This window comes from Tenrec ecaudatus, chromosome 10 (assembly GCF_050624435.1).
Source record: "Tenrec ecaudatus isolate mTenEca1 chromosome 10, mTenEca1.hap1, whole genome shotgun sequence".
Lineage (NCBI taxonomy): Eukaryota > Metazoa > Chordata > Mammalia > Afrosoricida > Tenrecidae > Tenrec > Tenrec ecaudatus.
In genome coordinates this window covers 157,458,342-157,478,119 of record NC_134539.1, presented here as the reverse complement: position 1 = coordinate 157,478,119, position 19,778 = coordinate 157,458,342, and the positions used below count along the sequence as shown (strand labels likewise).

Below are 19,778 nucleotides of genomic sequence, written 5' to 3'. Positions count from 1 at the left end.
ATCGCTCAGACTCTGCTCCCATTGACTCTCTTTTTCTGAGTGGGCACCCAAACCCGGACCGGCACTCTGGCCTTGTGTCCACAATAGGCCGGAGACAGGGCTCGGGCCGCCACTGCCTGGCTGTGGCAGACCAAGTAGCTCTCTCAAAAGTGATCAATACACCATGCTGATTGACATCAGACCCTTGGAACGCTCCCAGCCCCAGCCAGCCGAGGGGCAGCGGCCCAGAGCCCGAGTGGAGGGCAGCTCTGCATGAGGAATGCCCCAGAGAACGGCACACACCAGGCCAGCCCGTCCTAGGCTCCCTGTGCCCAGCGTCTACTCACCAGGCTCACTGCCCAGGGACCCAGGTCCAGAAACCTCCCTAGCAGGTCCAGGGCCCTCAGCCGGTGCACCTGGCTCAGCAGCACCTGCGGAAGAGGGGAGGGCGCACCACTGAGGCTGCAGCGCTCTGCCATGGAGCCCCGCCTGCCACAGGCTCTGGGTGGGACCTGGTCTGCCCAGACAAGGGCACCGCGGTGGCCTCCTTTCCGCACAACACATGCTGAGATGGTCGAAGAGCGCATACTCAGGCCACACACGCCCACACACTCTGATCACCGCGCTGCGGCACTGGGAAGGGCATGCAGAAACTGCTCGGCGGCTGGGGCTGTCCCTGGCAGCTAGCTCGAGGTCCTGCCTTCGGCTCAATGGACTGCACTGCGGCCTTCGTTTCAGTCCCGGTCGGTGGCGTCACTCGTATCCTCCAGGCCACATGTGCCGTCTACGCCACCTTCGTGGAGCAGCTCACGGTGCCACCTGGGCCAGGGCTCAACAGGCGTGTGCTGGGTGGACAGGCGTGTGCCAGGTGCTTCCAGGCCCAAGCTGGGTCCGAGTGTGTGCAGGACAAGGGCGAGAGCCTTGGAGGTGGCGGCGCCCTGCGTCACTGCAGGAGTGCAGGCAGTCACAGCTCCACCTCCACCCACACGCCCAGTCTCTTTGGTCCTTAATGGTTGTCAGCTCTGCAGTGGGGTCTGTGAGGGGAGAGAACTCGGGGGCATTCGGCCAATGGATCGCCAGAACGGCTGCCTGCCTCTCTATACCCCACGGTGGCCTCTTCCCTGGGGTGTGGTTTGTAGGCAGAATGTGAAGATGTTGTCTGTGAGTAGTAGGCCATTCACAGAGGCCCTGCAGCCGGGCTGGGCAGACAGACCATGCCTCCTGGGCCCCTGGGCCATCATGGCTTTTGGGCAGGGCCATAGTCTCAAGGATGTGCTTACAGGTCTTGGCGATTCACAGTGCACCCCACGAACACCCCCAGGTGTCTACACTAGTGGCCTCTTCCTGTTCCACTTGGCACACATGTCCCACAAACACACGCACATAGCAGACAATCCTAAGTACCGCTTCCAACCCAGCCTCCCTGTGACTGATGGCCCACTAAGGGACCTCCCTCCTCACTCAGCCACCACCCACCTAGGGGAGTCCACGGTCAGCCCTGCACCGTGGTCCCTGTGCTGCAGGGGGCGGAGCCCTGCAATGGCCTGCCACTTTCCCAGGGCAGTTCCATCTCACACCCTCCCCAGTCTGACTCCCAGCGGTGCAGAAGCGAGCTCAGTGGCAATCTTGGGAAATCCTTTAGGAATAACCCTGGCTCCACAGGCTCTGACTGTGGGCACGCAGCCCCCAGGGCATGCTGGGCGGGGCTCCCCACAGCCATGCTTACTTGCAGAACGATGGGCAGCTGCTCGGGGGGATTCCTGTTCTCCACGCCCATCGTCAGCCACACCTGGAAGGCAGTCAGCTGCTCGGCGAAGAAGGGGCTGTGCTGTGGGGCAAGTGGGGTGTTATGGACGGATGGCCTGCCAATGCCTCTTACCTGGAAGGACGACGAGGCCCAGCACAGAGTGCAAGTGAGGCTGGAGGGGTCAGCTCTGAGGCACAGTGGGCAGGGGTGGAAGGCGTGGGGGCTCCAAGGGAACACGTGGGCCCCATGTGGGAGAAGCTATCCAGGCCCTGCGAGTGGTGGGCACAGCATACTTACGGCTGAACACATTGGGAGGGACAGCAGGCTAAGAGGGGGCACTATACTTGGGGGACTCCAAAGGCCAAGGCAGCAGGCTGGCCGTGACCTGAGCGTGGTCACCAGGTGGGACCCCAGCTTGCTCAACACCCATCCCTCCTTCTAGCGGAAGGCACAAGAAGCAGGCCAGGGTCCCAGGCGAGTGTGCGAGGCATGCATCCCGCCGAGTCAGCGGAATACTAGCACTCATCATCAGGCTGGTGTGGTCACGAGGCTGCCCGCAGCTCAGGGGCGATTCTCCTGACTCGAAGTGTGAATTATGCATTAATCGGCATAGGAAAATTGTCTAATTAGGCTTCCCACCCCCACATCCAGTGAGAACCCGGGGAGCCTTTAGCCTGAGAGGGGGGCAGGTGAAGCTGAACTGCTGGTGCGGCCTTTCCAGCACCCTGGGTCTGGCTGGAGTGGTGCTGTGCCACAGAAGGAGGGCTGCTGACCTCACCCTCACCCAGAGGAGAGCCTGCCTTGAGCACCCCCAATCCCACACCAAGCAGCTAGACTTGACGAGCCAGTGGGATTAGAGCATCACCTGCTCCACCTCCAGCCCTGCCAGGGAGCTGCCGCTGGCCCAAGTGGCCGCCTTCTCCAGTCTGCTCCTGTGAGGGAGTGTGGCTGCTCTGCAGACCCGGCGGGTGGCAGCGGGAATAAGTGTGGTGTTTGGAGAGGCCCCAGCATCATACACACCCCTGGATGGTGCCACCAAGCCTTTCTTTGAAGGCGTCCTGTGTGGCCCGGAAAGGGAGTGGTCAGCCACCTGCTGCCCTCTAGACTCCAAGCCTCAGCCACACCCAGGGGCCTGAAAACCAGGGGCTCACCCGGAAAGCAGTGCCTTCTTCGATGATGGTTGGCAGCTGAGACAGGCAGATGTCCACAGCCAGGTCCCAGGCTTGCCTGCAGAGAGCACAGGAAATGAACGGTTGGTCACTTGTGGCCAAGTGCACTGCATGAGGGCAGGCGAGGGAGGAGATCGAGAGACCTGAGCTAGCCAAGAGGCGCCACATAATCACTTAGTCTCCAAACTAAGGGACAAGCCTTGGAAAAGCAGGCAGTCTTACCAGCTCCTAAGGCTCCGCTAAGAAACATGGCCATCTTCTGGCCTCATTGACCCTCTCTCCCCCAGGACATGGCCAATTCAAGCCACTGACCTCCAGAAGAGCACGCAGCCCAATGCTGCGACCCGTGGGTCACCAGGTCTCAAGCACACAGCTCTCCAACCACGACCTGGCTGAGCGCCCGCCCGCCCCTGCTGCGGGCACCGGTGCAGCCCCGTGTGCCTCACCAACTACACCTCGGCGCACACAATGGACACAGGAGCAGGAGCGCTCGCTTAGCTGTAACGTCTCCAGTCCCAGCTCCGTTCTCGGTAGCTGCTGACCACGATGGGCCTCAGAAGGCCATGCCGGGCCCTGCTGGGAGGATGTAGACACAGTGACAGGGCCAGCAGGCAATAAGGGCCCACGTGGTGTTGGGGTGGTGGGTGAAGGCTCTCCCAGGGGAAGGATGAAGGCACTGGAGGGCTGGAACAAAGGAATCAACACTCAATGCCAGCCAGCCCCTCTGGGGCAGCCCTGGTGGCGCAGCGGTTAAGTGTCCAACAGGTAACAGCAAAGTGGTGGCAAAAGACCTGGTGACCACAGGTCAGCACGGTGGCAGAAGGAGAGCTGCTCACAGCCCCCAGAGGAGGGGGGCCCGTGCGCCCTGAGATAAATGAGAGTGTAGGTGTGGGTGGGCACACGGGCTGACAGTCAGAAAGGTAAAATTTAGGCAAACCAGGCAGAAGGCCTTTCATGGGTGGGGGCTGCAGCTTCCGGCCGGCTGGCCCCTCCCCTCAGGATCACTGGGAGACAGTGGCTTAGAGGCTCCGAAACCCAGTGCCTTGACCCCGAGCCAGAGAGCCTGACTCCAAGAGTGAGGGGTGACGGGAAGCTTGGGGGGTGGCGTGGGGTTGTGGGCAGGCACCCGAGGGGCTGTGACCCCACTGAGCACATCTGGGCAGCAAAGGGCAGGGTGCCATCTTGCCAGCTCTGCCTGATACGGTGCCCACGGCTGTGGTGGGTCCAAGGTCTCCCTTCTGCTTGACCCCCGCAGCCTCTTCCGGGAGGTGCTTTCCCATAGCAAGCCCACAGGAGGGAGCTGTGGAGCCGCCACCCAAGGTCAAGGGACAGTCACTGCTTTCTGTTGGCAGCCCCTGGCACACGCCCCTGCCCTTCAAGACTCTTCCCATCTTCCTCATCATTGCCTACTTTCAGGTGAGCGGCTAGAGCACCCCAGCTTGGCTCAGGGACACCTTCAGGTCTCCCCAGCAGGTCTCAAGTCTTCTCAATACCACATTGCCACAGCTGTGATGCCATGGCAGCACAGGGCATGTGACATGCAGGGGGTTTGCTCACCTGGGGGCGGGGCACAGGAGGCTGTGACCCTATGTGCTGTGGTCTCAGTGCAGAATTCAAGAATGCCAGGGGTTCAGATGGTCAGTGGCAGGGTTGCCCCCAGGCACAGAGTGTGAAGGGCAGAGAGCTGGGAGCCTGGCAGCCATGGGCTCTCCCAGGCGCTGCCTATGCCCTTTACACAGGGTGAGAATGGGTGACCCTGGAGTCTGGCTTGCTGAAGGCAAAAGCGCTGGGTGCACACCGAGCACTAAGGGGGTGACTGTGTTTCTAGGACACAGGCATCAGGGTGCTATCCCTCATGCTTCAGCTGAGAAAATTCGGTGGGGGTGGAGGGGAGTCCTCTCAGGGCAGAGTGGGAGGGACTGCTGAGGCTTGGCACCTGCAGGAGGGTGGGTGGAAGCCCCTAGAGGGGCGCAAGCTCTGCGTGTCCCAGCATCCCCCCCAGGTGGGCGGGGGCTGTGCGGGGCTGCTGGCTCTTGGGGTGAGTCACTGCCAGCCAGGCAGTGCTGGGTTTTCAGGAACAGGCTCGGTGGCGGGCGCCCAGCGTGCTGCCAGGCAGGCCTCAGGCATGCCGCTCCATCTGTTCGGCAGGGAGGCTGTGGGCACGGACAGCCCGGGTAATACTGCACTAAGTTCAGACTCTGAGTCGGGTGCTGGGGTGGGGCGGGGGAGGGGGGCTTGGGAGAATAGCCCCAGGGGGCCGGCATCATGCAACAGGAAGCTGCTTCACGGTCAGCCCTGTCTGAAGCCAAGTGCAGTGCTACACACACACACACACACACACACGCACGCAGATTCTCACACACCCACACCCACCAGCAGGCCTCAGCCCTCATGCGCAGGGTGGCCCCACACCTCTCCCAGCGGTCTCCGGCTTTGCAGGCAGGAAGGATGCCGGCCCCAGAATGACAGGATTTTCAAAAATAGCTTTTAGCACTTCTGTAACTTTGAAAACCTACGTGTGGATTTTTAGCGATAAAAGTGGTATCTACCAGCTTTTCCAAAAGAGGCAATGGCCTGGTGAGGCCGTGGGTAAGCAAGCCCTCAACAGCTGCCTGAAAGGGCAGTGGTTCAAACCCACCAGCTGAGAGAAAGACACAGAGAGAGGGAGACGGAGAGGGAGAGACAGACAGAGAGACACATAACACAGAGAGACAGACAGAAGCTGCCTGCTCGTATGGTTTATAGCCTCGGGATGCCTGGGATGTTTCCTGTGGAGCCAGGAGTGGTGGGGGCCACACTCCTTTCCTTGGAGCCCACCGCTGCCCAAGAGGCCAGAAACCAAGCACTTGGAGAGGGAGGGGCTGCCCAGTTCTGCAGAGCCCACTGGGCAGAGGTGTATGCACCATTTCCTCGTCCCCACCCGTCCTTCACCCACATCCATTCCTCCTGCTCCTTGTCAGTGCCCACTTCCCATCGGCACACGAAGCACCTGCCAGCACCATGGCTCGGGTAAGGCCACCTCAGCCCCCAAGGGAGCTTTTATTCCCCAACAGTGAAGAGGTCTTCCAGGCCGATGGCCTGAGCCCATGTCTGACTCCCTGCAGACCCCTGAGTGGCTCCTCGGTGGGTGGGTGAGCTTCAGAAGGGGACTGCCAGGCCTTTCTTGTGAGGAAGCTTCTGCCTGCCTGTGGGAGGGCTGCTGCGCCCAGCATGGCCACTGTCCAGGAAGGCCAGGCTCCAGGCCTCAAGACAGCCCAGAGCGGCCACACCCAGTGAGGGCCGGGGCCCTGTCACAAAGTCTGGACTGAGAGCTAGTGCCGCCGGAGGCAGAAAGACCACTTGGCCAGCAGGACGCACAGTGCAGGGTGTGCAGTCAGGGCTGCCCCCCACGTGCCCATCAAACACATCAGCTGCCTGCATGCACGCATGCACCTGTGCAGGGGGACTGCTGGCCTGGCTTCCATGGTCGACTTCTGACAAAAGCCTGGCTTGCGGGAAATAGGATTTCGGAAGTGGTTTCTCTGAGGGGATCAGGCTGCTCAAGCGCCACCTCCTGCAGACACGGGGATCGCCACCCTGATTACTCGCAGCTCCCATTGCAGTCCCTCCCACAGTCCGATCAGTCACTGTGATGGGAGCAGACGTGGCGGCTGTCTTTGTTTGTCCGCACTACGCTCCTGCTTCCTGATACCAGCTCGGAAAAGCAGGGGGGTGATCAGGCCTCCCCCTCTGTGCACAGTCCACCGTGGGCAAGAGTCAGGAGAACATCTTAGGAATGAGAGGAAACCATGTGTGGGCACCTTGCTTCCCCAGTCTCCCAGCATCTGGGCAAAGTGCCACACGCGTGTGCTGTAAAGCTACTAGTCCAAGGGTACCAGTTTCCATGAGCCTGAGACCTGAAGAACTAGGTGGTGCCTGGCTGCCACTGCCAATGCTGGCTCGGGAAGGATCCCATTACAGGTTTCTGAAGAGCGGGAGAGGGCGGGATGTGGACAGGAACTCAAACTAAGAGACCAGGCTCACTAGCCAGAGGGAGACAGGCACGAGCTCTGAATCTATGGCCCTGGGTCACCCTTTAGCCCCCTGAACTCAGCCCTGTAGTGGACTAGTCAAGGATTGAAGCTCCGAAGGGCAGCACTGACCCAAGGACAACGCTCCGAGGGTGAGGACAGGAAGCTCGGAGGGGAAGAGCTGCAGCAGAACTGCCTGCCTGCTCGGCCACCCTCGCCAGCTCAACAAGTAGCTGCTGAGATGAGCCTGAGCAAAGCACACATGGTGAGGTGGTTCATGAGGAGCCACAGACAAGCTGCCACGGATGGGAGTTCCACACACAGCCCAAACCCAGACTCACTACTTCTCCTCCGACACCTGCCATCTTAGCACTTGTTCCACAACTGCCAGGTGGGAGGAGGGCAGGGGCAGGGGTGGGCGTGCAGAGCAAGGATGGAGCACACCAGTGACCATGACATGTTCTCAGTGGCATTCATTCGCAGCAGGAGGCCAGAAGAGGGCATCTCATCCCACACCTGTGTGCACTGCGGACGTGTACAAACTGCCCCAGCGCCCACAGTGCTGAGCCAGGAGCAGTTGGCATGTGCACCATGGGTTTGGCTGCTACTGCTTCGCCCTCCCCCACCAACACACACACTCCTGGTGGGGCCAGCGCTCATTTGCAAAAGATCACCCCTCACTGCCCCCAGCCAGAGCCACAGAGCCCAGCCATACAGAGTCCTGTGGTGGGGGTGGTGGTTCTGTGTCTCTGTTGGGGGCGTGGTGAGGGACACTATGTCCCAGTTGGCAGAGCCTGTGTGGGCAGGCTTGCTTCTGCGTCGCCGGCAACGTGCCTCTGGGTCCCTCAAGCCTGACTATCTGGGGACTGGGCAGCAACACTCACCACATGGCGTGCATGTAGGTGGGGGGCAGCCTGGGGCTGCTCACAGGGGTGCAGTTATAGGACCTCATGATCCGTTCTGCCAACAGGAAGTTCCGAAACAGACTCGCCACCAGCAGGTCCTGTCGGAAGAGCTTCTGGAAGAGATCTGAGGGCAGAAAGGACACGGTTCTCTGTGAGCGGGCCAGCTTGGAGAGCCTGACACAGGCACGCACCCCCAGGGCACACACGTCCACACACATGCACAGATACAGGGCCTGCCATGTACACAAGTCCACCTGTGCATGCAAACATATGTCCACACGGACACACATCCATTCATTTTATGTGTGTGTGCATACATGCCTATCTGTATGTGTGCACACAGGCTCATCTGCATATATATACACATACATACATAAGCCTATTCAAACATGCACCCATCCACACCACTCTGTATAGTGCACACACATCTATGAATATATCTGTGCACACAATATGTATATGCACACTACATCCACACACAAATCCCTATGTCCACCCATCCTGTTTCCATCAAGGTCCATCTGTACGGGCACCCCCCACATGCCCATCGGTACACACACACACACACACACACACACACACACACACACACACACTCCCCTCCAGGGCTCCCCAAACACTCAACCAACAAGCCAAACAGAGCAGAAGCCACACGAGTTTCCAAATGACACGTTAGGGTTCAGCATCTACGGAGCGTGCCAGTGAGCAATCACCCGGGAAGGCAGCCCAGGCGCTCATCACAGCAGTCGGGGCTCCCTCAGGCTGTGCCCACCTCCCCCTCTCTGAGTGCATCTTCACCTCGGGGGAGCACGTTCCAGGCGATGGTGTCTGTGATGGCGGTGAAGATCCAGTTGAGCTCGCCCAGCGGTGTGCGCCGGTCGTTCAGCCGCCCAGGGATCCTGCCGGACAAGGGCTCTTCAGTGATGTGGCCATGGGGTCCTTGGCACAGGGGTCCAAAGCAGAAACCCACCCATGGGAGGGGCCTGGCAGGCAGCCTGCCCCACTCTCCTCCATGGAGTGGCCAAGGAGAGCCTGCTCTGCTTGCCTTGTTGTGTGTCCACTTAACACATGTATCTAAGCACCTGCAATTACTCAGCACGACCCCAGTGCTGGGGCCAGCAGTCACCAACGCAGCACACAGTGGAGATCAGGGTGATGAGGGGGCCATGCTCCTGCACACAGCTCCCCATCGCCCACGTGCATGTTTAGGGAGGCCTGGCACAAAGCTCCTCCTGCCCCACACAGGAAATGCTGGCAGCGATGCCTTCGGACTCCTGCGACAGGCCTCGTCGTCGCTGCGAGTGCTGGCTATTGACCAATGTACAAGAGGACCAGGGCCCGCCTGGGCGGCACCATCCTCACGTCTGAGCTCACGTCTCACCGAGGGCCTTCCTGTGTCTGCCCTGCATGTTACCAGTCCCTTTCATAAGTGCTGCTCAGTCAAGTCGACCACTTGATGGCACGGGGTTTGGATGCTTTAGTAATGGGGTGCGTGTGCCCCTGTGGTGCTGAGTCTCGGCACAGAGACGAGACGAGAAAGAAAACCCACACACTTCTGCACACCCGTCTTCCTCTCGCACCTGCTCCATCGGGCTAACGGTCCCAGTTTCCTCAGTAGGCTTAGCGATAAGACAAGGACAAATTCTCAGACGAGAAGCGAGTACTGTCCCACAAGGCAGACTGCTGAAGAATGATGCTTAACCTCCCTGGGGGCCTAATCGTGCCAGTCATTTTGTACCCAAAGCGGCACATTGTTTTCCATAAAATTTGTTGTTTTATAATGTAGGCCTGTAATTCTTAAGAAATTACTCATTTTAATCTTTCCAGTGGACATTCCAGGTATGATAAACTTTAATACACAAAATCATAGGTTATAATATAATAATTATAAAAATATAACTTCTTCAATAATGTAATCAATGTATCGATAAATTCTGCGAGTAATTCTAAGTCACTGTTGCTGTCATTTATCTGGTCTAAAATCCGTTTTGTGCTCAAGTGACACTTTTTTGATGCCATGGACAAAAAATTTTCCAAATGACAGTAAAAGGGCAGGCAGAGCACTCGAGACCGCTCTAGAGACAAATCTGAGGTGATTTGCTTTGATACAACGTAATCCTCACTGTGTGTGTGCATGTCTCTTAGACTTGTAGTTTTTAATGTCCCGCCCCAGTGCAGCGACACTGCACGCAGAAAATGGAATGGAACGGAACAAGGAAGTCAGATGGTTCTGCATCGCAGCGGAGGACACCGCTGGACTGGGGAGCAGTGAAGGGACTTCTCTGCAGTGTAATCCGAGTGTTGCTCGGGGTTACTGCTTCTGACAGAATCACCTACAAGCAGGTTAAGTAAGAGTCTTCCAGATTGAAGAACAAATGCCAACCTGGGTGGGGAGACCCCCAGACCCTTTGGAAAAGGATGTTTGGAACCAGGTCAGTTATAGGTCACAGCATGGGGTTCAGAAAGCAATCTGCTTGGCCGTGCCTGTGTGGTATTCAAGGGGTGTTAACAGTCCAGGGGAAAATGGGATGGAAAGATAAGGGGATTTTCCCACAAAGGGTTTAAAACCTACTGGTATGTGAGTGTGTGAATATGTGTGCGTGCATGCATGTGTGTGCATCTTGACTACTTGTATGTCTGTGTAGTGGTGTATGTTGCTGTGGTGTGTTTGTATTTGTATGCATGTGGGTGTAGCATGTCTGTGCATGTGTGGTGTGCATTGTATAGTGTGTGTTTGTAGCGGGCTGTGTGTATGTCTCTGTGTGTGACGTAGGTGTGCATGTATGTGCCTGTGTGTATTTGTACACGCATACTGTGGGTATATGTGCCTGTGGGGTGTGGGTACACGGGAGGTGTGTGGGAAGCAGAGAACAGGCAGAGAGTGACTATGGTTGAATCCTTTCTTCTCATATTTCAGGAAGGCTTGCAGGCCAGGATCTGGGTGGAGGGAGGCCTTCACCCTTGTGAGTTGTAGCTGAGTCCCAGTCACATTCTCATAGTTAATACTGTTCCTGCTACATCCTCCCATCACAGCGCTGCCTTAAGGTTACCTCAGAGAAGCACACGGCTGACTGCTAGGTGGCCGGCAGCTTCCACTCCAGGGGCAGACATGTGCTATTGCTCTCTAAGCTCTGAAGACAGCTGCTCCCCTTCTCCTGCCCCGACCCTGGTGTCAGGTGACTCCTCCAATGTGCTTGGGGACCTGTGGGGTCAGGGTACAGCCCACTTTGTTGTGTATGTGGTGACTGTAACTAGGGGGGCTGGCACGCCCCTAGCGTGTATATAAGCCCTGGCTGGAAACCTATCTGCTCTCTCTGCGTGGACCTGGCTCCTGCAGTCACGGCGGTCCCGGAGGTGAGCCCTTGCACGCCGTACCTGTCTGATGTCTCTTAATTCCACCCCTCAGCGACACAGCTGCCCCGTGGGCCCGTTGATTGTGAAGACTGGTACCTCACAGTGATGGGGTGCTTGTGTGTGCTGTGGGCACCTATGACTGTGGGATGTACGTATATAAATTTCTGTTGTGGGGGCGTAGGGGTATGTCTATAATATGGAGTGTGTGTACGTGGTGAGGGGTGTGTATATATTTGTGTCTGTGTGGTATGTATATGTACAAGGTATTTGTCCAAATGTGACTGTGGAGCATGTAAACTGTGGGGGTGTGTGCGTGTGTTTATGTATAGACAGTGGGTATGTATATGATAAAGTGTGTGTATATACTGCGGGTACAGGACTGGGGTGTGTGCATGTGGTCAAGCGTGTCTCTGTGTCTGTTTGGCCTCTCAGGTGGGTGACGTGGTGTGATCCCTGCACGGTGCACTGCTGGCCTGGGAGCATTCGTGTAGATGGTCTAGGAAGCAAGGCCAAGCGGCCCTCTGGAAGCCAGCCAGGGAAAAGGCTCTGGGCCATAGTGCCCACAGCATCAGCGTGCTCGAAGTGCAGCTGGGGAGAGCAGGCCTTGTCGGGTCCCAGCTGGGCTACAGCCCCCGGCATCATGACTAACCTGACATGCGAGACACAGCCCAAAATGAAATGGCACCTCAAAGGAGGCCTGGCAGGTGCCTGGCACATCCTCCTGACAGCGGACGGCGCCTTCTCTGCGCCCACCCCACTGCTGCTGCCGGTCCCACAGCGTTTATTTTCACCCTCAACATCTGCTGGCTTTTCCTGCCGACAGCATCCCCTCTTGTGGGGGGGCACGGGGCAGGCAGGGGACTCTGCTGGGTGACACCCCGGCTCTCCCGGCAGTGATGCTCCCTTGACCCCATTCTCCATGGACTGCCACCACAGGTCCAGTGTGCCAGCATAGGCACAGTCATGGACAGCTTGGCCTGCCCCCTGCCTGTGCCCACTGCTTTTCCCATCTCCTCTGCCCTCGTGCCATGCACCCTCTCAGCCAGTCTCCTGGGCGTCGTCCCTCCTTTGTCCAGGGAGAGACGGTCAGACTGAGAACCCTGCCTTGCCTGAGGAGCCTCCTGTGTCAGCAGGCGCCCCACTCCTGCCTGGGCTCTGCTCTTTCTCTCAGGGGCCGCATAGCTGACCATCCCTGCAGGAGAGTCCTTCTCTGCTGGCCCCACTGATGCACGCAAGGACTGGCAGTCTTCCTTCCTTCCGTCCACATCAATGTGGAGTCTGACCACGTTCCCACTGCCTAAGACAGCTCCGGTACAAGTCAACCCCTACCTGTATCCCTGGGCTGCCACTCTGTTCCTCTAGAAAACTCAAGAGGGATGCCGGAGGATTGGCAACCTGTCCTTGGCTAATCCTCATGTGACATCCTATTTTTCGGATCTTTCTCTTTCCCAGAAGAATGGATCTGCCAGGGCCCAGGTCTCCAGTTTGCTCTCCAACTGGGGGAACGCCCCCCAGCCCCTTGGTCTGCCCTGTGAGAGGATTCCACGTTGCTTCTCCCCACCCAGGTCCTGAGGCCCATGGGCACCACAGGGGTGACACTGCAGCTCCCACGGGCTTCTGGGAAACCTTGACTGAGCCACCACGGCTGTCCTCAACTCGACATGGAGTTTGAGCTCTAAGAGCTCTTCCCAATACAACCACACAACACAGCCCACACCTGTGCCGCCGCCACGCAGACACCACAGGAAACTGAGTCGATGCACTTGGGGCAGCGTGCTCTATGCCTGTGTTAGGCAGGGCACTTTAGAGAAACAAAACCAGGACACTCATGCTTGTATGTGTATATAAAAGGATAGGTTTATCCCGAGAGAAGGAATAGCTAATTAGTTCCCACAGCAGTCCAGAGGGCTCAGTTCGAGCCATGCAGGCTGCTGGTCCAAGGTCAAAGAAGCAGTCACAGAGTCTGCCCTCAGACAAGACAAGCAGGGTGGGGCAGCACCAGCAGGGCGGGGGGAGGTTGAGGCGCAGAGGCCAGGAGCGCAGGAGCAAGAGAAGCACTTGCAGGATCCTCCAGAAGCGTGGCCAACAGGTCTCCATGGAACCACAAGAGATGCGTGCAAGGCAAAGCCACAGGATTCACAGGTTGGCTCAGTCCACAGTAGCGCAGCACACAGGTGAAGCAAAGGGCCAGTTCAGGCAGCAGGGTGCTGGTCTGATCGCCAGGGAGTATTTATCTTGGTTGCCCTCCAATCAAGCAGCAACCTGATTAAAGTCTGCCCACAGGTTCCTATGAAGGCCTGTTTGGCACACTAACCCTAACTACCAGTGCCCAAGACACGCGAGGGGGCAGAGCCCTGCTGGAGGCCGGAGGCCGGAGGCCTGGGGAAGACAGTGCTGGGTGGAAGCTCTGGCTTCCAACAGAAACCAGACCAACTCACTGACCGTGGTGAGCCCACAGCACAGGGTAGAACTGCCCATGAGGATTCCCAGACAGCAACGTTTTACAGGAGTAGAAAGCCCCGTCTTTCTCCCTTGGGACACTTGGCTCATAATGAAGGAGGGCACAGGTGTGAGCACAGGGAGCTCCCAATACCTGGCGGAATGCGGGGTGCCGCTCTTCCTTCAGGCAATGGGACGGGACACAGAAGGGCCCGGTGCTTTCTCTTCAACACACACCATTTGGGCTGAGTGCCTGAGAGGGTCCCCTCGGCCCGCTGGGCGGCGGAGGGCTTTCAAGCTCCTGCCTCTCTGTAGTCAGTGGTGTGTATGTGCGGACAGCACACGCTCTGTGCAGTGAAGAAAGGTAAGATGGGCAAAAGCAGCCCAGTTTCCTGAAGAGGCATCCATTCCGGCACCAGTTTCCATCTGCTCGTGAGAGGTTCCATTAAGGCTGGGCACACGTCTCGTTCCATTAGGAAGCTGACGGCATCGAGGGCCTTGCCTGAGCTAGCTCGCCGACTCAGCACAGACAGTTCACTGCTGGTGGACACAACACAGAGAGGCAGCCCGGGTGCTTTTTTTCCAAGCGACCCTTTTGAATGGCCAGGTCACTCACGCATACAGATGAACTATTTGGCCGGACAAGCTGTATCCATCAGACTCTTGATGCTGAGCCTATAGGCGTCTGGGGCCAGGGAAGGGGAGCGGCCGTATGCTGCTGAATCTGTGTGTGCACACAGGCACACCATCCACAATCAAGAAATCACATGAAGTATTGATCAGCCACGCTTTGTGCACCCGACCCAAGTCACGGGGCTTGAATGGCCTCAGGTGCCTTCGAAAGCTGGACAAGGAACAAGCAAGACCAAATAAGAATCAGTGCTTTTAAATGAGGACACTGGCAAAGAGCACTCAGTGTACCACAGACTGTCAAAGACCAAACCCTTCTGCCTGGGAAGAAACGCAGAACGCTCCTTGGAAATGAGGGCGGTGAGACTCGACATGTTGTCCAGAGAGACCAGTCCCTGGAGAAGGACATCATGCTTGGTCGAGCAGAGGGACTCTGACGAAGAGGACGGCCCTCGGGGAATTGACTGACTGGTGAGGATGGCGCAGCATCAAGGTGTTTTCTCTGCTGTCCCCAAGGTCCCTGTGAACCGGAGCGGCTCCTGGACCCACCCGCAGGACATGGGTCTTCCTCAAGGGGCGTGGCAGCGGAACCACACAGGGACACACACAAAGACTCTCTCTCTCTCTCTCTCTCTCTCACACACACACACACACACATGCATGCACACACACAGACACACAAGAGGCTCGACTCACCCACCCCTTCTACACACACACACAGACTCTCTCTCTCTCTCTCTCTCTCTCACACTCACACACACACACACACACACACACACAGTTTCTCAGTCACTGTAGAAATACAACTCATAAGGGAAAAATTGGCTTGAAATGAAGATTAGGAACGATTGCACCAGAAGATACACTTTTGTGAGACTTGTGAAATATTTTTCCTATGTTAACATTCTCCTGAAACCGAATCGAGGCACAGAGCATACCTAAGACATGCTTTTCTAATCTCTCAACTCAAAATTATATGTAAGTCAACCGGCCTTAATAGGCTCTGAATTGCTTATTACACAGCACCTCATAGTCCAGTCAGTCACCGGCTGCAGGCGGGCACCATCAAAACCCGTTTTGCGGGCTCACGGCCAAAGCGCATGACCAGCAGATGCCCCGCCTCCCTCTGCGTGGTCTGTGCCCTCGAGGGCCCGCCCAGGAGGCCTTCCTGTCAGCCAGGCGGTGCCATAATGGTTGGAGACCAGATCCCACGGCCTGGGGATGAGGATGGGTAGGGCACCGGGTGTCCCAGTTCCCGAGGACAGACACGAATCCACAGTTATTGAGACGCTCCCTCCCTCCCAGCCAGCATCCCGCCCAGGACTCCAGGTCTTAGAAGGTGTGAGTTCCTCTCCTGGCGATTCAGACACCTCCCCCCCCTTCCTGATGAGAACAGTGAGGAGGCTGTGGGTGTGCTGAGTTTCTGGGCGGGCTGTGGGAGGGGGGCCAAGAGCTGAGGGGAAGGAGGCATTAGTCACTGCTATGACCCCCAGCCACTGCTCTCCCCAGAGCAGCCCCGGGGGCTTTCTCCCCATGGGGGGCTCCCCCGCCAAGCCACCACAGCTCCCTAGGCAAGTGACACTTGACTGACACAAGCGCCAGAACAGCACATGCCCCAGGCTGGCTGGGTCAGCAGGATGGAGACCATCGAGTATGGGTGTGGTCAGTGGTCATGGCTGGGTGGGCGGCTTCCTGGAAGGGCCGTCCAGTCCACTGGACGCGGTGCCCGCAGCTCTCAGCACTGGCTCAGCAGGGCTGCTCTCGAGGGCACGGCACAGCTGCCAGACACTGAGGGCACGTGTGCTGCAAAAACGACACCTGGAGCCTGCAGGCAGAAAACGTGGTGCAGTGGCAGCTGGCGGAGGGAGAAGGGATGTTCAACATAGGATCGGGCACACGAGAACTGTGTGATGGTGGCACATGGGCATAGGGCTTGTCGCAGTGTGTGCATAGGGAGCGGAAACGGCCCGCCCTTCTCAATGAGGGCGGGTCAGACACATGAAACAAGGGCAGGGAAGTTCGGGCATTTTCAGAGAGGCAGCAAGAAGGGGCCTTTCCCGGCAGATGTTCCCCAAAGGGGCTCCTCAGGCCTATGCAGCGAAGGACAAGAGGGGAGCAGACAGGCGCCGCCGCAGTGATGCGGTGCCATGAGCAGAGAGTTCCGAGCATGTGCCTCCGCTGCACACATGCCAGCAGGTGAGGGCACAGCTTTGGATGCTCCTGGGGTCTGGCACGGCCGGGAAAGTGGCAGACCCACTCACTGCCACGGAGTCGAAGCTGACACACAGTGACCCCACAGGGCAGGTATGGCCGTCCCAGTGGACTCCAGAGGGGCCTGTGAGCAGCCACGGGTGCTCCTGCAGCCCCTAAAGAAGGCCAGCATCCCTGCACAGTTCCAACGACCGTGAGTGGGAATGACTGTGCTTCTAGAGTGGTGACAAGCGACAACAAAGCAGAGGGAGGAAGCCGAGCACACCCAAGGCACGTGGGGTCGATAGGACACGCATGTGTGTGCCCATCCTCCCCTCCGCGGCAAATGTGTCCACACGAGAGGCGAGCCACACAGCAGGAAAAGGGATGAACACTTCTCAGTTGTGGGGCCTGGGGGCACCAAGGCCAACGGGCACAGCCCGGTGCACGAAGTCAGGGTTCTGCGTCCTACTTCGGTGAGCAGTGACTGGGGTCCTCGAACGGAAGGTGCAGCCACTGGTCTCTCCCATCCCCGGGAAGAAGAGCGACGAGAATCAGAAGGCACAGGGATTCTTGGTCCAGTGGACTGACTCAGACCACATAACAGCAGGTTCTTGAGACCCGGAGCACTAGCCGGTGCCCGGCCAGCAGTGACCACTGCTCTGGAGGGGCCACATTACAAGATCTTGGTTAAACTGTGAGGGCAAGTGGAAGGGAGCTAAAAACCATCAGAGACCAAGTTGACCGGTGGGACAGAGATCAGCTGGACCCTCCAAGATGTTAGCCACCCTTCGGGCCTCCAAGTGAGTTCACCCCGTTACAACCACCAGGGCAGCACACGGCTGCAGGAGGAAGTGGGGTCTTTGAAGGTGCATCGAAACAAGACGCTGGCACAGGCGGAAGACCTGCTCTGCAGCCCCTCACCTCACCTCACCTCACCTCACCTACAAGGGAAGCCTCACAGAAGACGCGACGTGCTTGCGCAGCCAAGAGCACTCGACGTTGCACTTCACAGAGGAAGCAGGCAGAACACTGCTCCGCAGGGACCTTCCAGAGCACACAGAGGAAGGGAAAACTGACAGACAAGTGGAGGAGGCAGGGTGAGAAACTGGCCAAGGCAGAAACTGACAACAGAGGAGAAAAGGACTGTGGGAGGAAGCAGCTTCTAAAACAGGGAAGGAGGGGCTGGAGAAACCCGAGGAAGGACCCCATCAGGTGCACCCTGCTCTCCCTCTGGGTGGGTGCAGCCCTCTGGCTCTCTGCCAGCAGGGCATGCTGAGGGGCGTGGGCAGTGGGCATGCAGGGCCCTATGGTCTTGGCTGTTCACTGCCCGCCTTGGGCTGAGTGTCAGGTCTGATAAACTCGGGACACCATGGCCGTTGTTTGTGGTTGGGTGGGTGGGCTTGCCCTGTCAGGTGCTCCTGCGTCCCCAAGCCCCTCTCTCCCTGGTGGGTGGTCACAGGGTCACCTGAGTGATTGTGATGGAGGGTCCTGCTGTGCCTTCCCTCCACCTTGCAAGGCAGTGTCCATCCACACAGCGGCCCCCACCCACAGCACTCCACCCTTGGCCGCTCTCGGGGTGAGTAGAGGGTAGTGTTTAGTCCACCGAGTGCCAACACTTCTGTGTCGAGTGCCCTCACCCATGTCATGTGGTCTTCTCCCAGGGACTTACGTCCCCCTTCATTTCTTAGCTGGCATCAGCGGCTCATGACTTGTCTCACCTATGACTGGCAGCTGCTAAGGGTGGCAGCACCACCTCCCACAGCTGGCTGCTTGGGGTTCATGTTGGAGAGAAGACTGTCTGGAGCAGGATGGATGGGGTCTTTGGAAAACAGGGTCCCCGGTCCCATTTTGATGGGGCTGCTAGCCAAAGGGCGCAGTGTCCACTGTGTGCTACCCTTGCCAGTGCAGTGCATGCTAGGCAGGCCTCAGTTTCCCATCTCTCACTGGTGGACTGGGGTAGCATAGGGGTTTGGGGCAGAGATACCCCTAGCACAGAGCCTGGCACCCAGTGGGTGCTCAACAAGTGTCCCCATGACCATGGTTCTGCCCAGAGCACTGCAGAGGCACAAGCTCACGGGGTCCCAACAGGAACCTTCAGACATAGACACGGCTGCTGGTCAGGGCCTTGGCCCTGGCTCTTCGGTCCACACAAGACACCAACTCCTTCTATTCTAGACTGGCACGAGCTGCTGAAATGTACGGCTTACACAATAGAAGTTAATTACAAATCGCTCTGTGATGCGTCTGTGCCTCCCGTGACTAGAATACTAAATTGCTGCTTCCCCAACCCCAGGGCTCTCTGGGCACCCCCATATTTCTGGTGCTGTTTAAGTGTTTCATTACATGGTTTCAGGGCTAAAAAAAGTCCCCTAATTTCCGAATGTGGATCTTGCTGGTGCCCTCTCCGTGGAGCCGGCTCTCCACCTGGCCAGCTGCAGCCCGGGAGTGAAAAGGCGGGCAGAGGGAGGAGGCCTCAGCCCAGTGACTTGTAGACCGACGCTAATTAGAAAACCAGCCCCTGCGCTCGGCAGAGACGGTGACAGGACCGCCATCTGCACACCGGCCCATGTCCCCTGCTTGCTAAGCACAGGGACTCTAGGAGACACATGCATCCTGCCCTGGGCCAGGCGGGGTGGGAGTGGGCTCAGGTCCTGAGGGTCTTCCTTCTGCCCCCTCCTGGAGTCAGCGTCTGAACAAAGCCATGCTTATCACAGAGCTCCATCAACGTCCCCATGAGGACAGCGGCTCTCCTGGCCCAGTGATGACCGACACAGAGAATCAGGCACCAACCACCCAACCCGAGAGGTTCCCAACTTGACCTGCCTGGATTCTGATGGTCATCATATGTGACCCTGCTGGACAGCATCTCAGCCCTGAGCTTGGCCCTGGAGGCCGACTGCCAGGAACAGGACAGGCAGGGTCCTCGGCCCGCTGGTCTCATGCTCTTCCAGACCCGGAGCTGGCCAGGAAGGAGAGGAGGGCACTAGGGTGCGCTGGGCTCAGATCACTAGACTGACGGGAGGAGCCCCGGGGTGCAAGGCTCAGGACTAAACTAAAGGTTGGTGGTTCGAAGCCACCCAGCCCCTTTGCTGGAGGATGGATGGTAGAGAACAGATGGCGGCCTGGATACCCTGCGGTAACAGTGCGCCTACAGGAGACCAAGTCCAGCGAGACTCCCGTGTCTCTGTGCTATGACTTGTTGCACGAAGCAGGGGACATTGTCAGTCATTTCCCACGAAGCAGTGATGCAGGAGCTCCGAGCGTGACGGGCACGGGGGTTCCGAGTGTGACAGGCACAGGGGTTCTGAGCGTGACAGGCACAGGGAGCTCTGAATGCGAGACACTTCTATGT

General features: G+C 58.1%; 1 protein-coding gene across 2 annotated transcripts in view; it reads right to left on the bottom strand.

Annotated features, from left to right (window-relative positions):
* RPTOR (regulatory associated protein of MTOR complex 1) overlaps nucleotides 1-19,778 on the bottom strand; it is a 231,272-nt gene that overhangs the window by 39,210 nt on the left and 172,284 nt on the right. For both annotated transcript variants that reach the window (XM_075562327.1, XM_075562328.1), the window contains exons 8-12: nucleotides 8,609-8,709; nucleotides 7,790-7,934; nucleotides 2,878-2,953; nucleotides 1,706-1,807; nucleotides 327-410 (exon numbers count right to left, since the gene is read on the bottom strand). In XM_075562327.1, coding sequence (XP_075418442.1) covers nucleotides 327-410; nucleotides 1,706-1,807; nucleotides 2,878-2,953; nucleotides 7,790-7,934; nucleotides 8,609-8,709 — 508 coding nt within the window. The remainder of the gene's footprint in view (nucleotides 1-326; nucleotides 411-1,705; nucleotides 1,808-2,877; nucleotides 2,954-7,789; nucleotides 7,935-8,608; nucleotides 8,710-19,778) is intronic.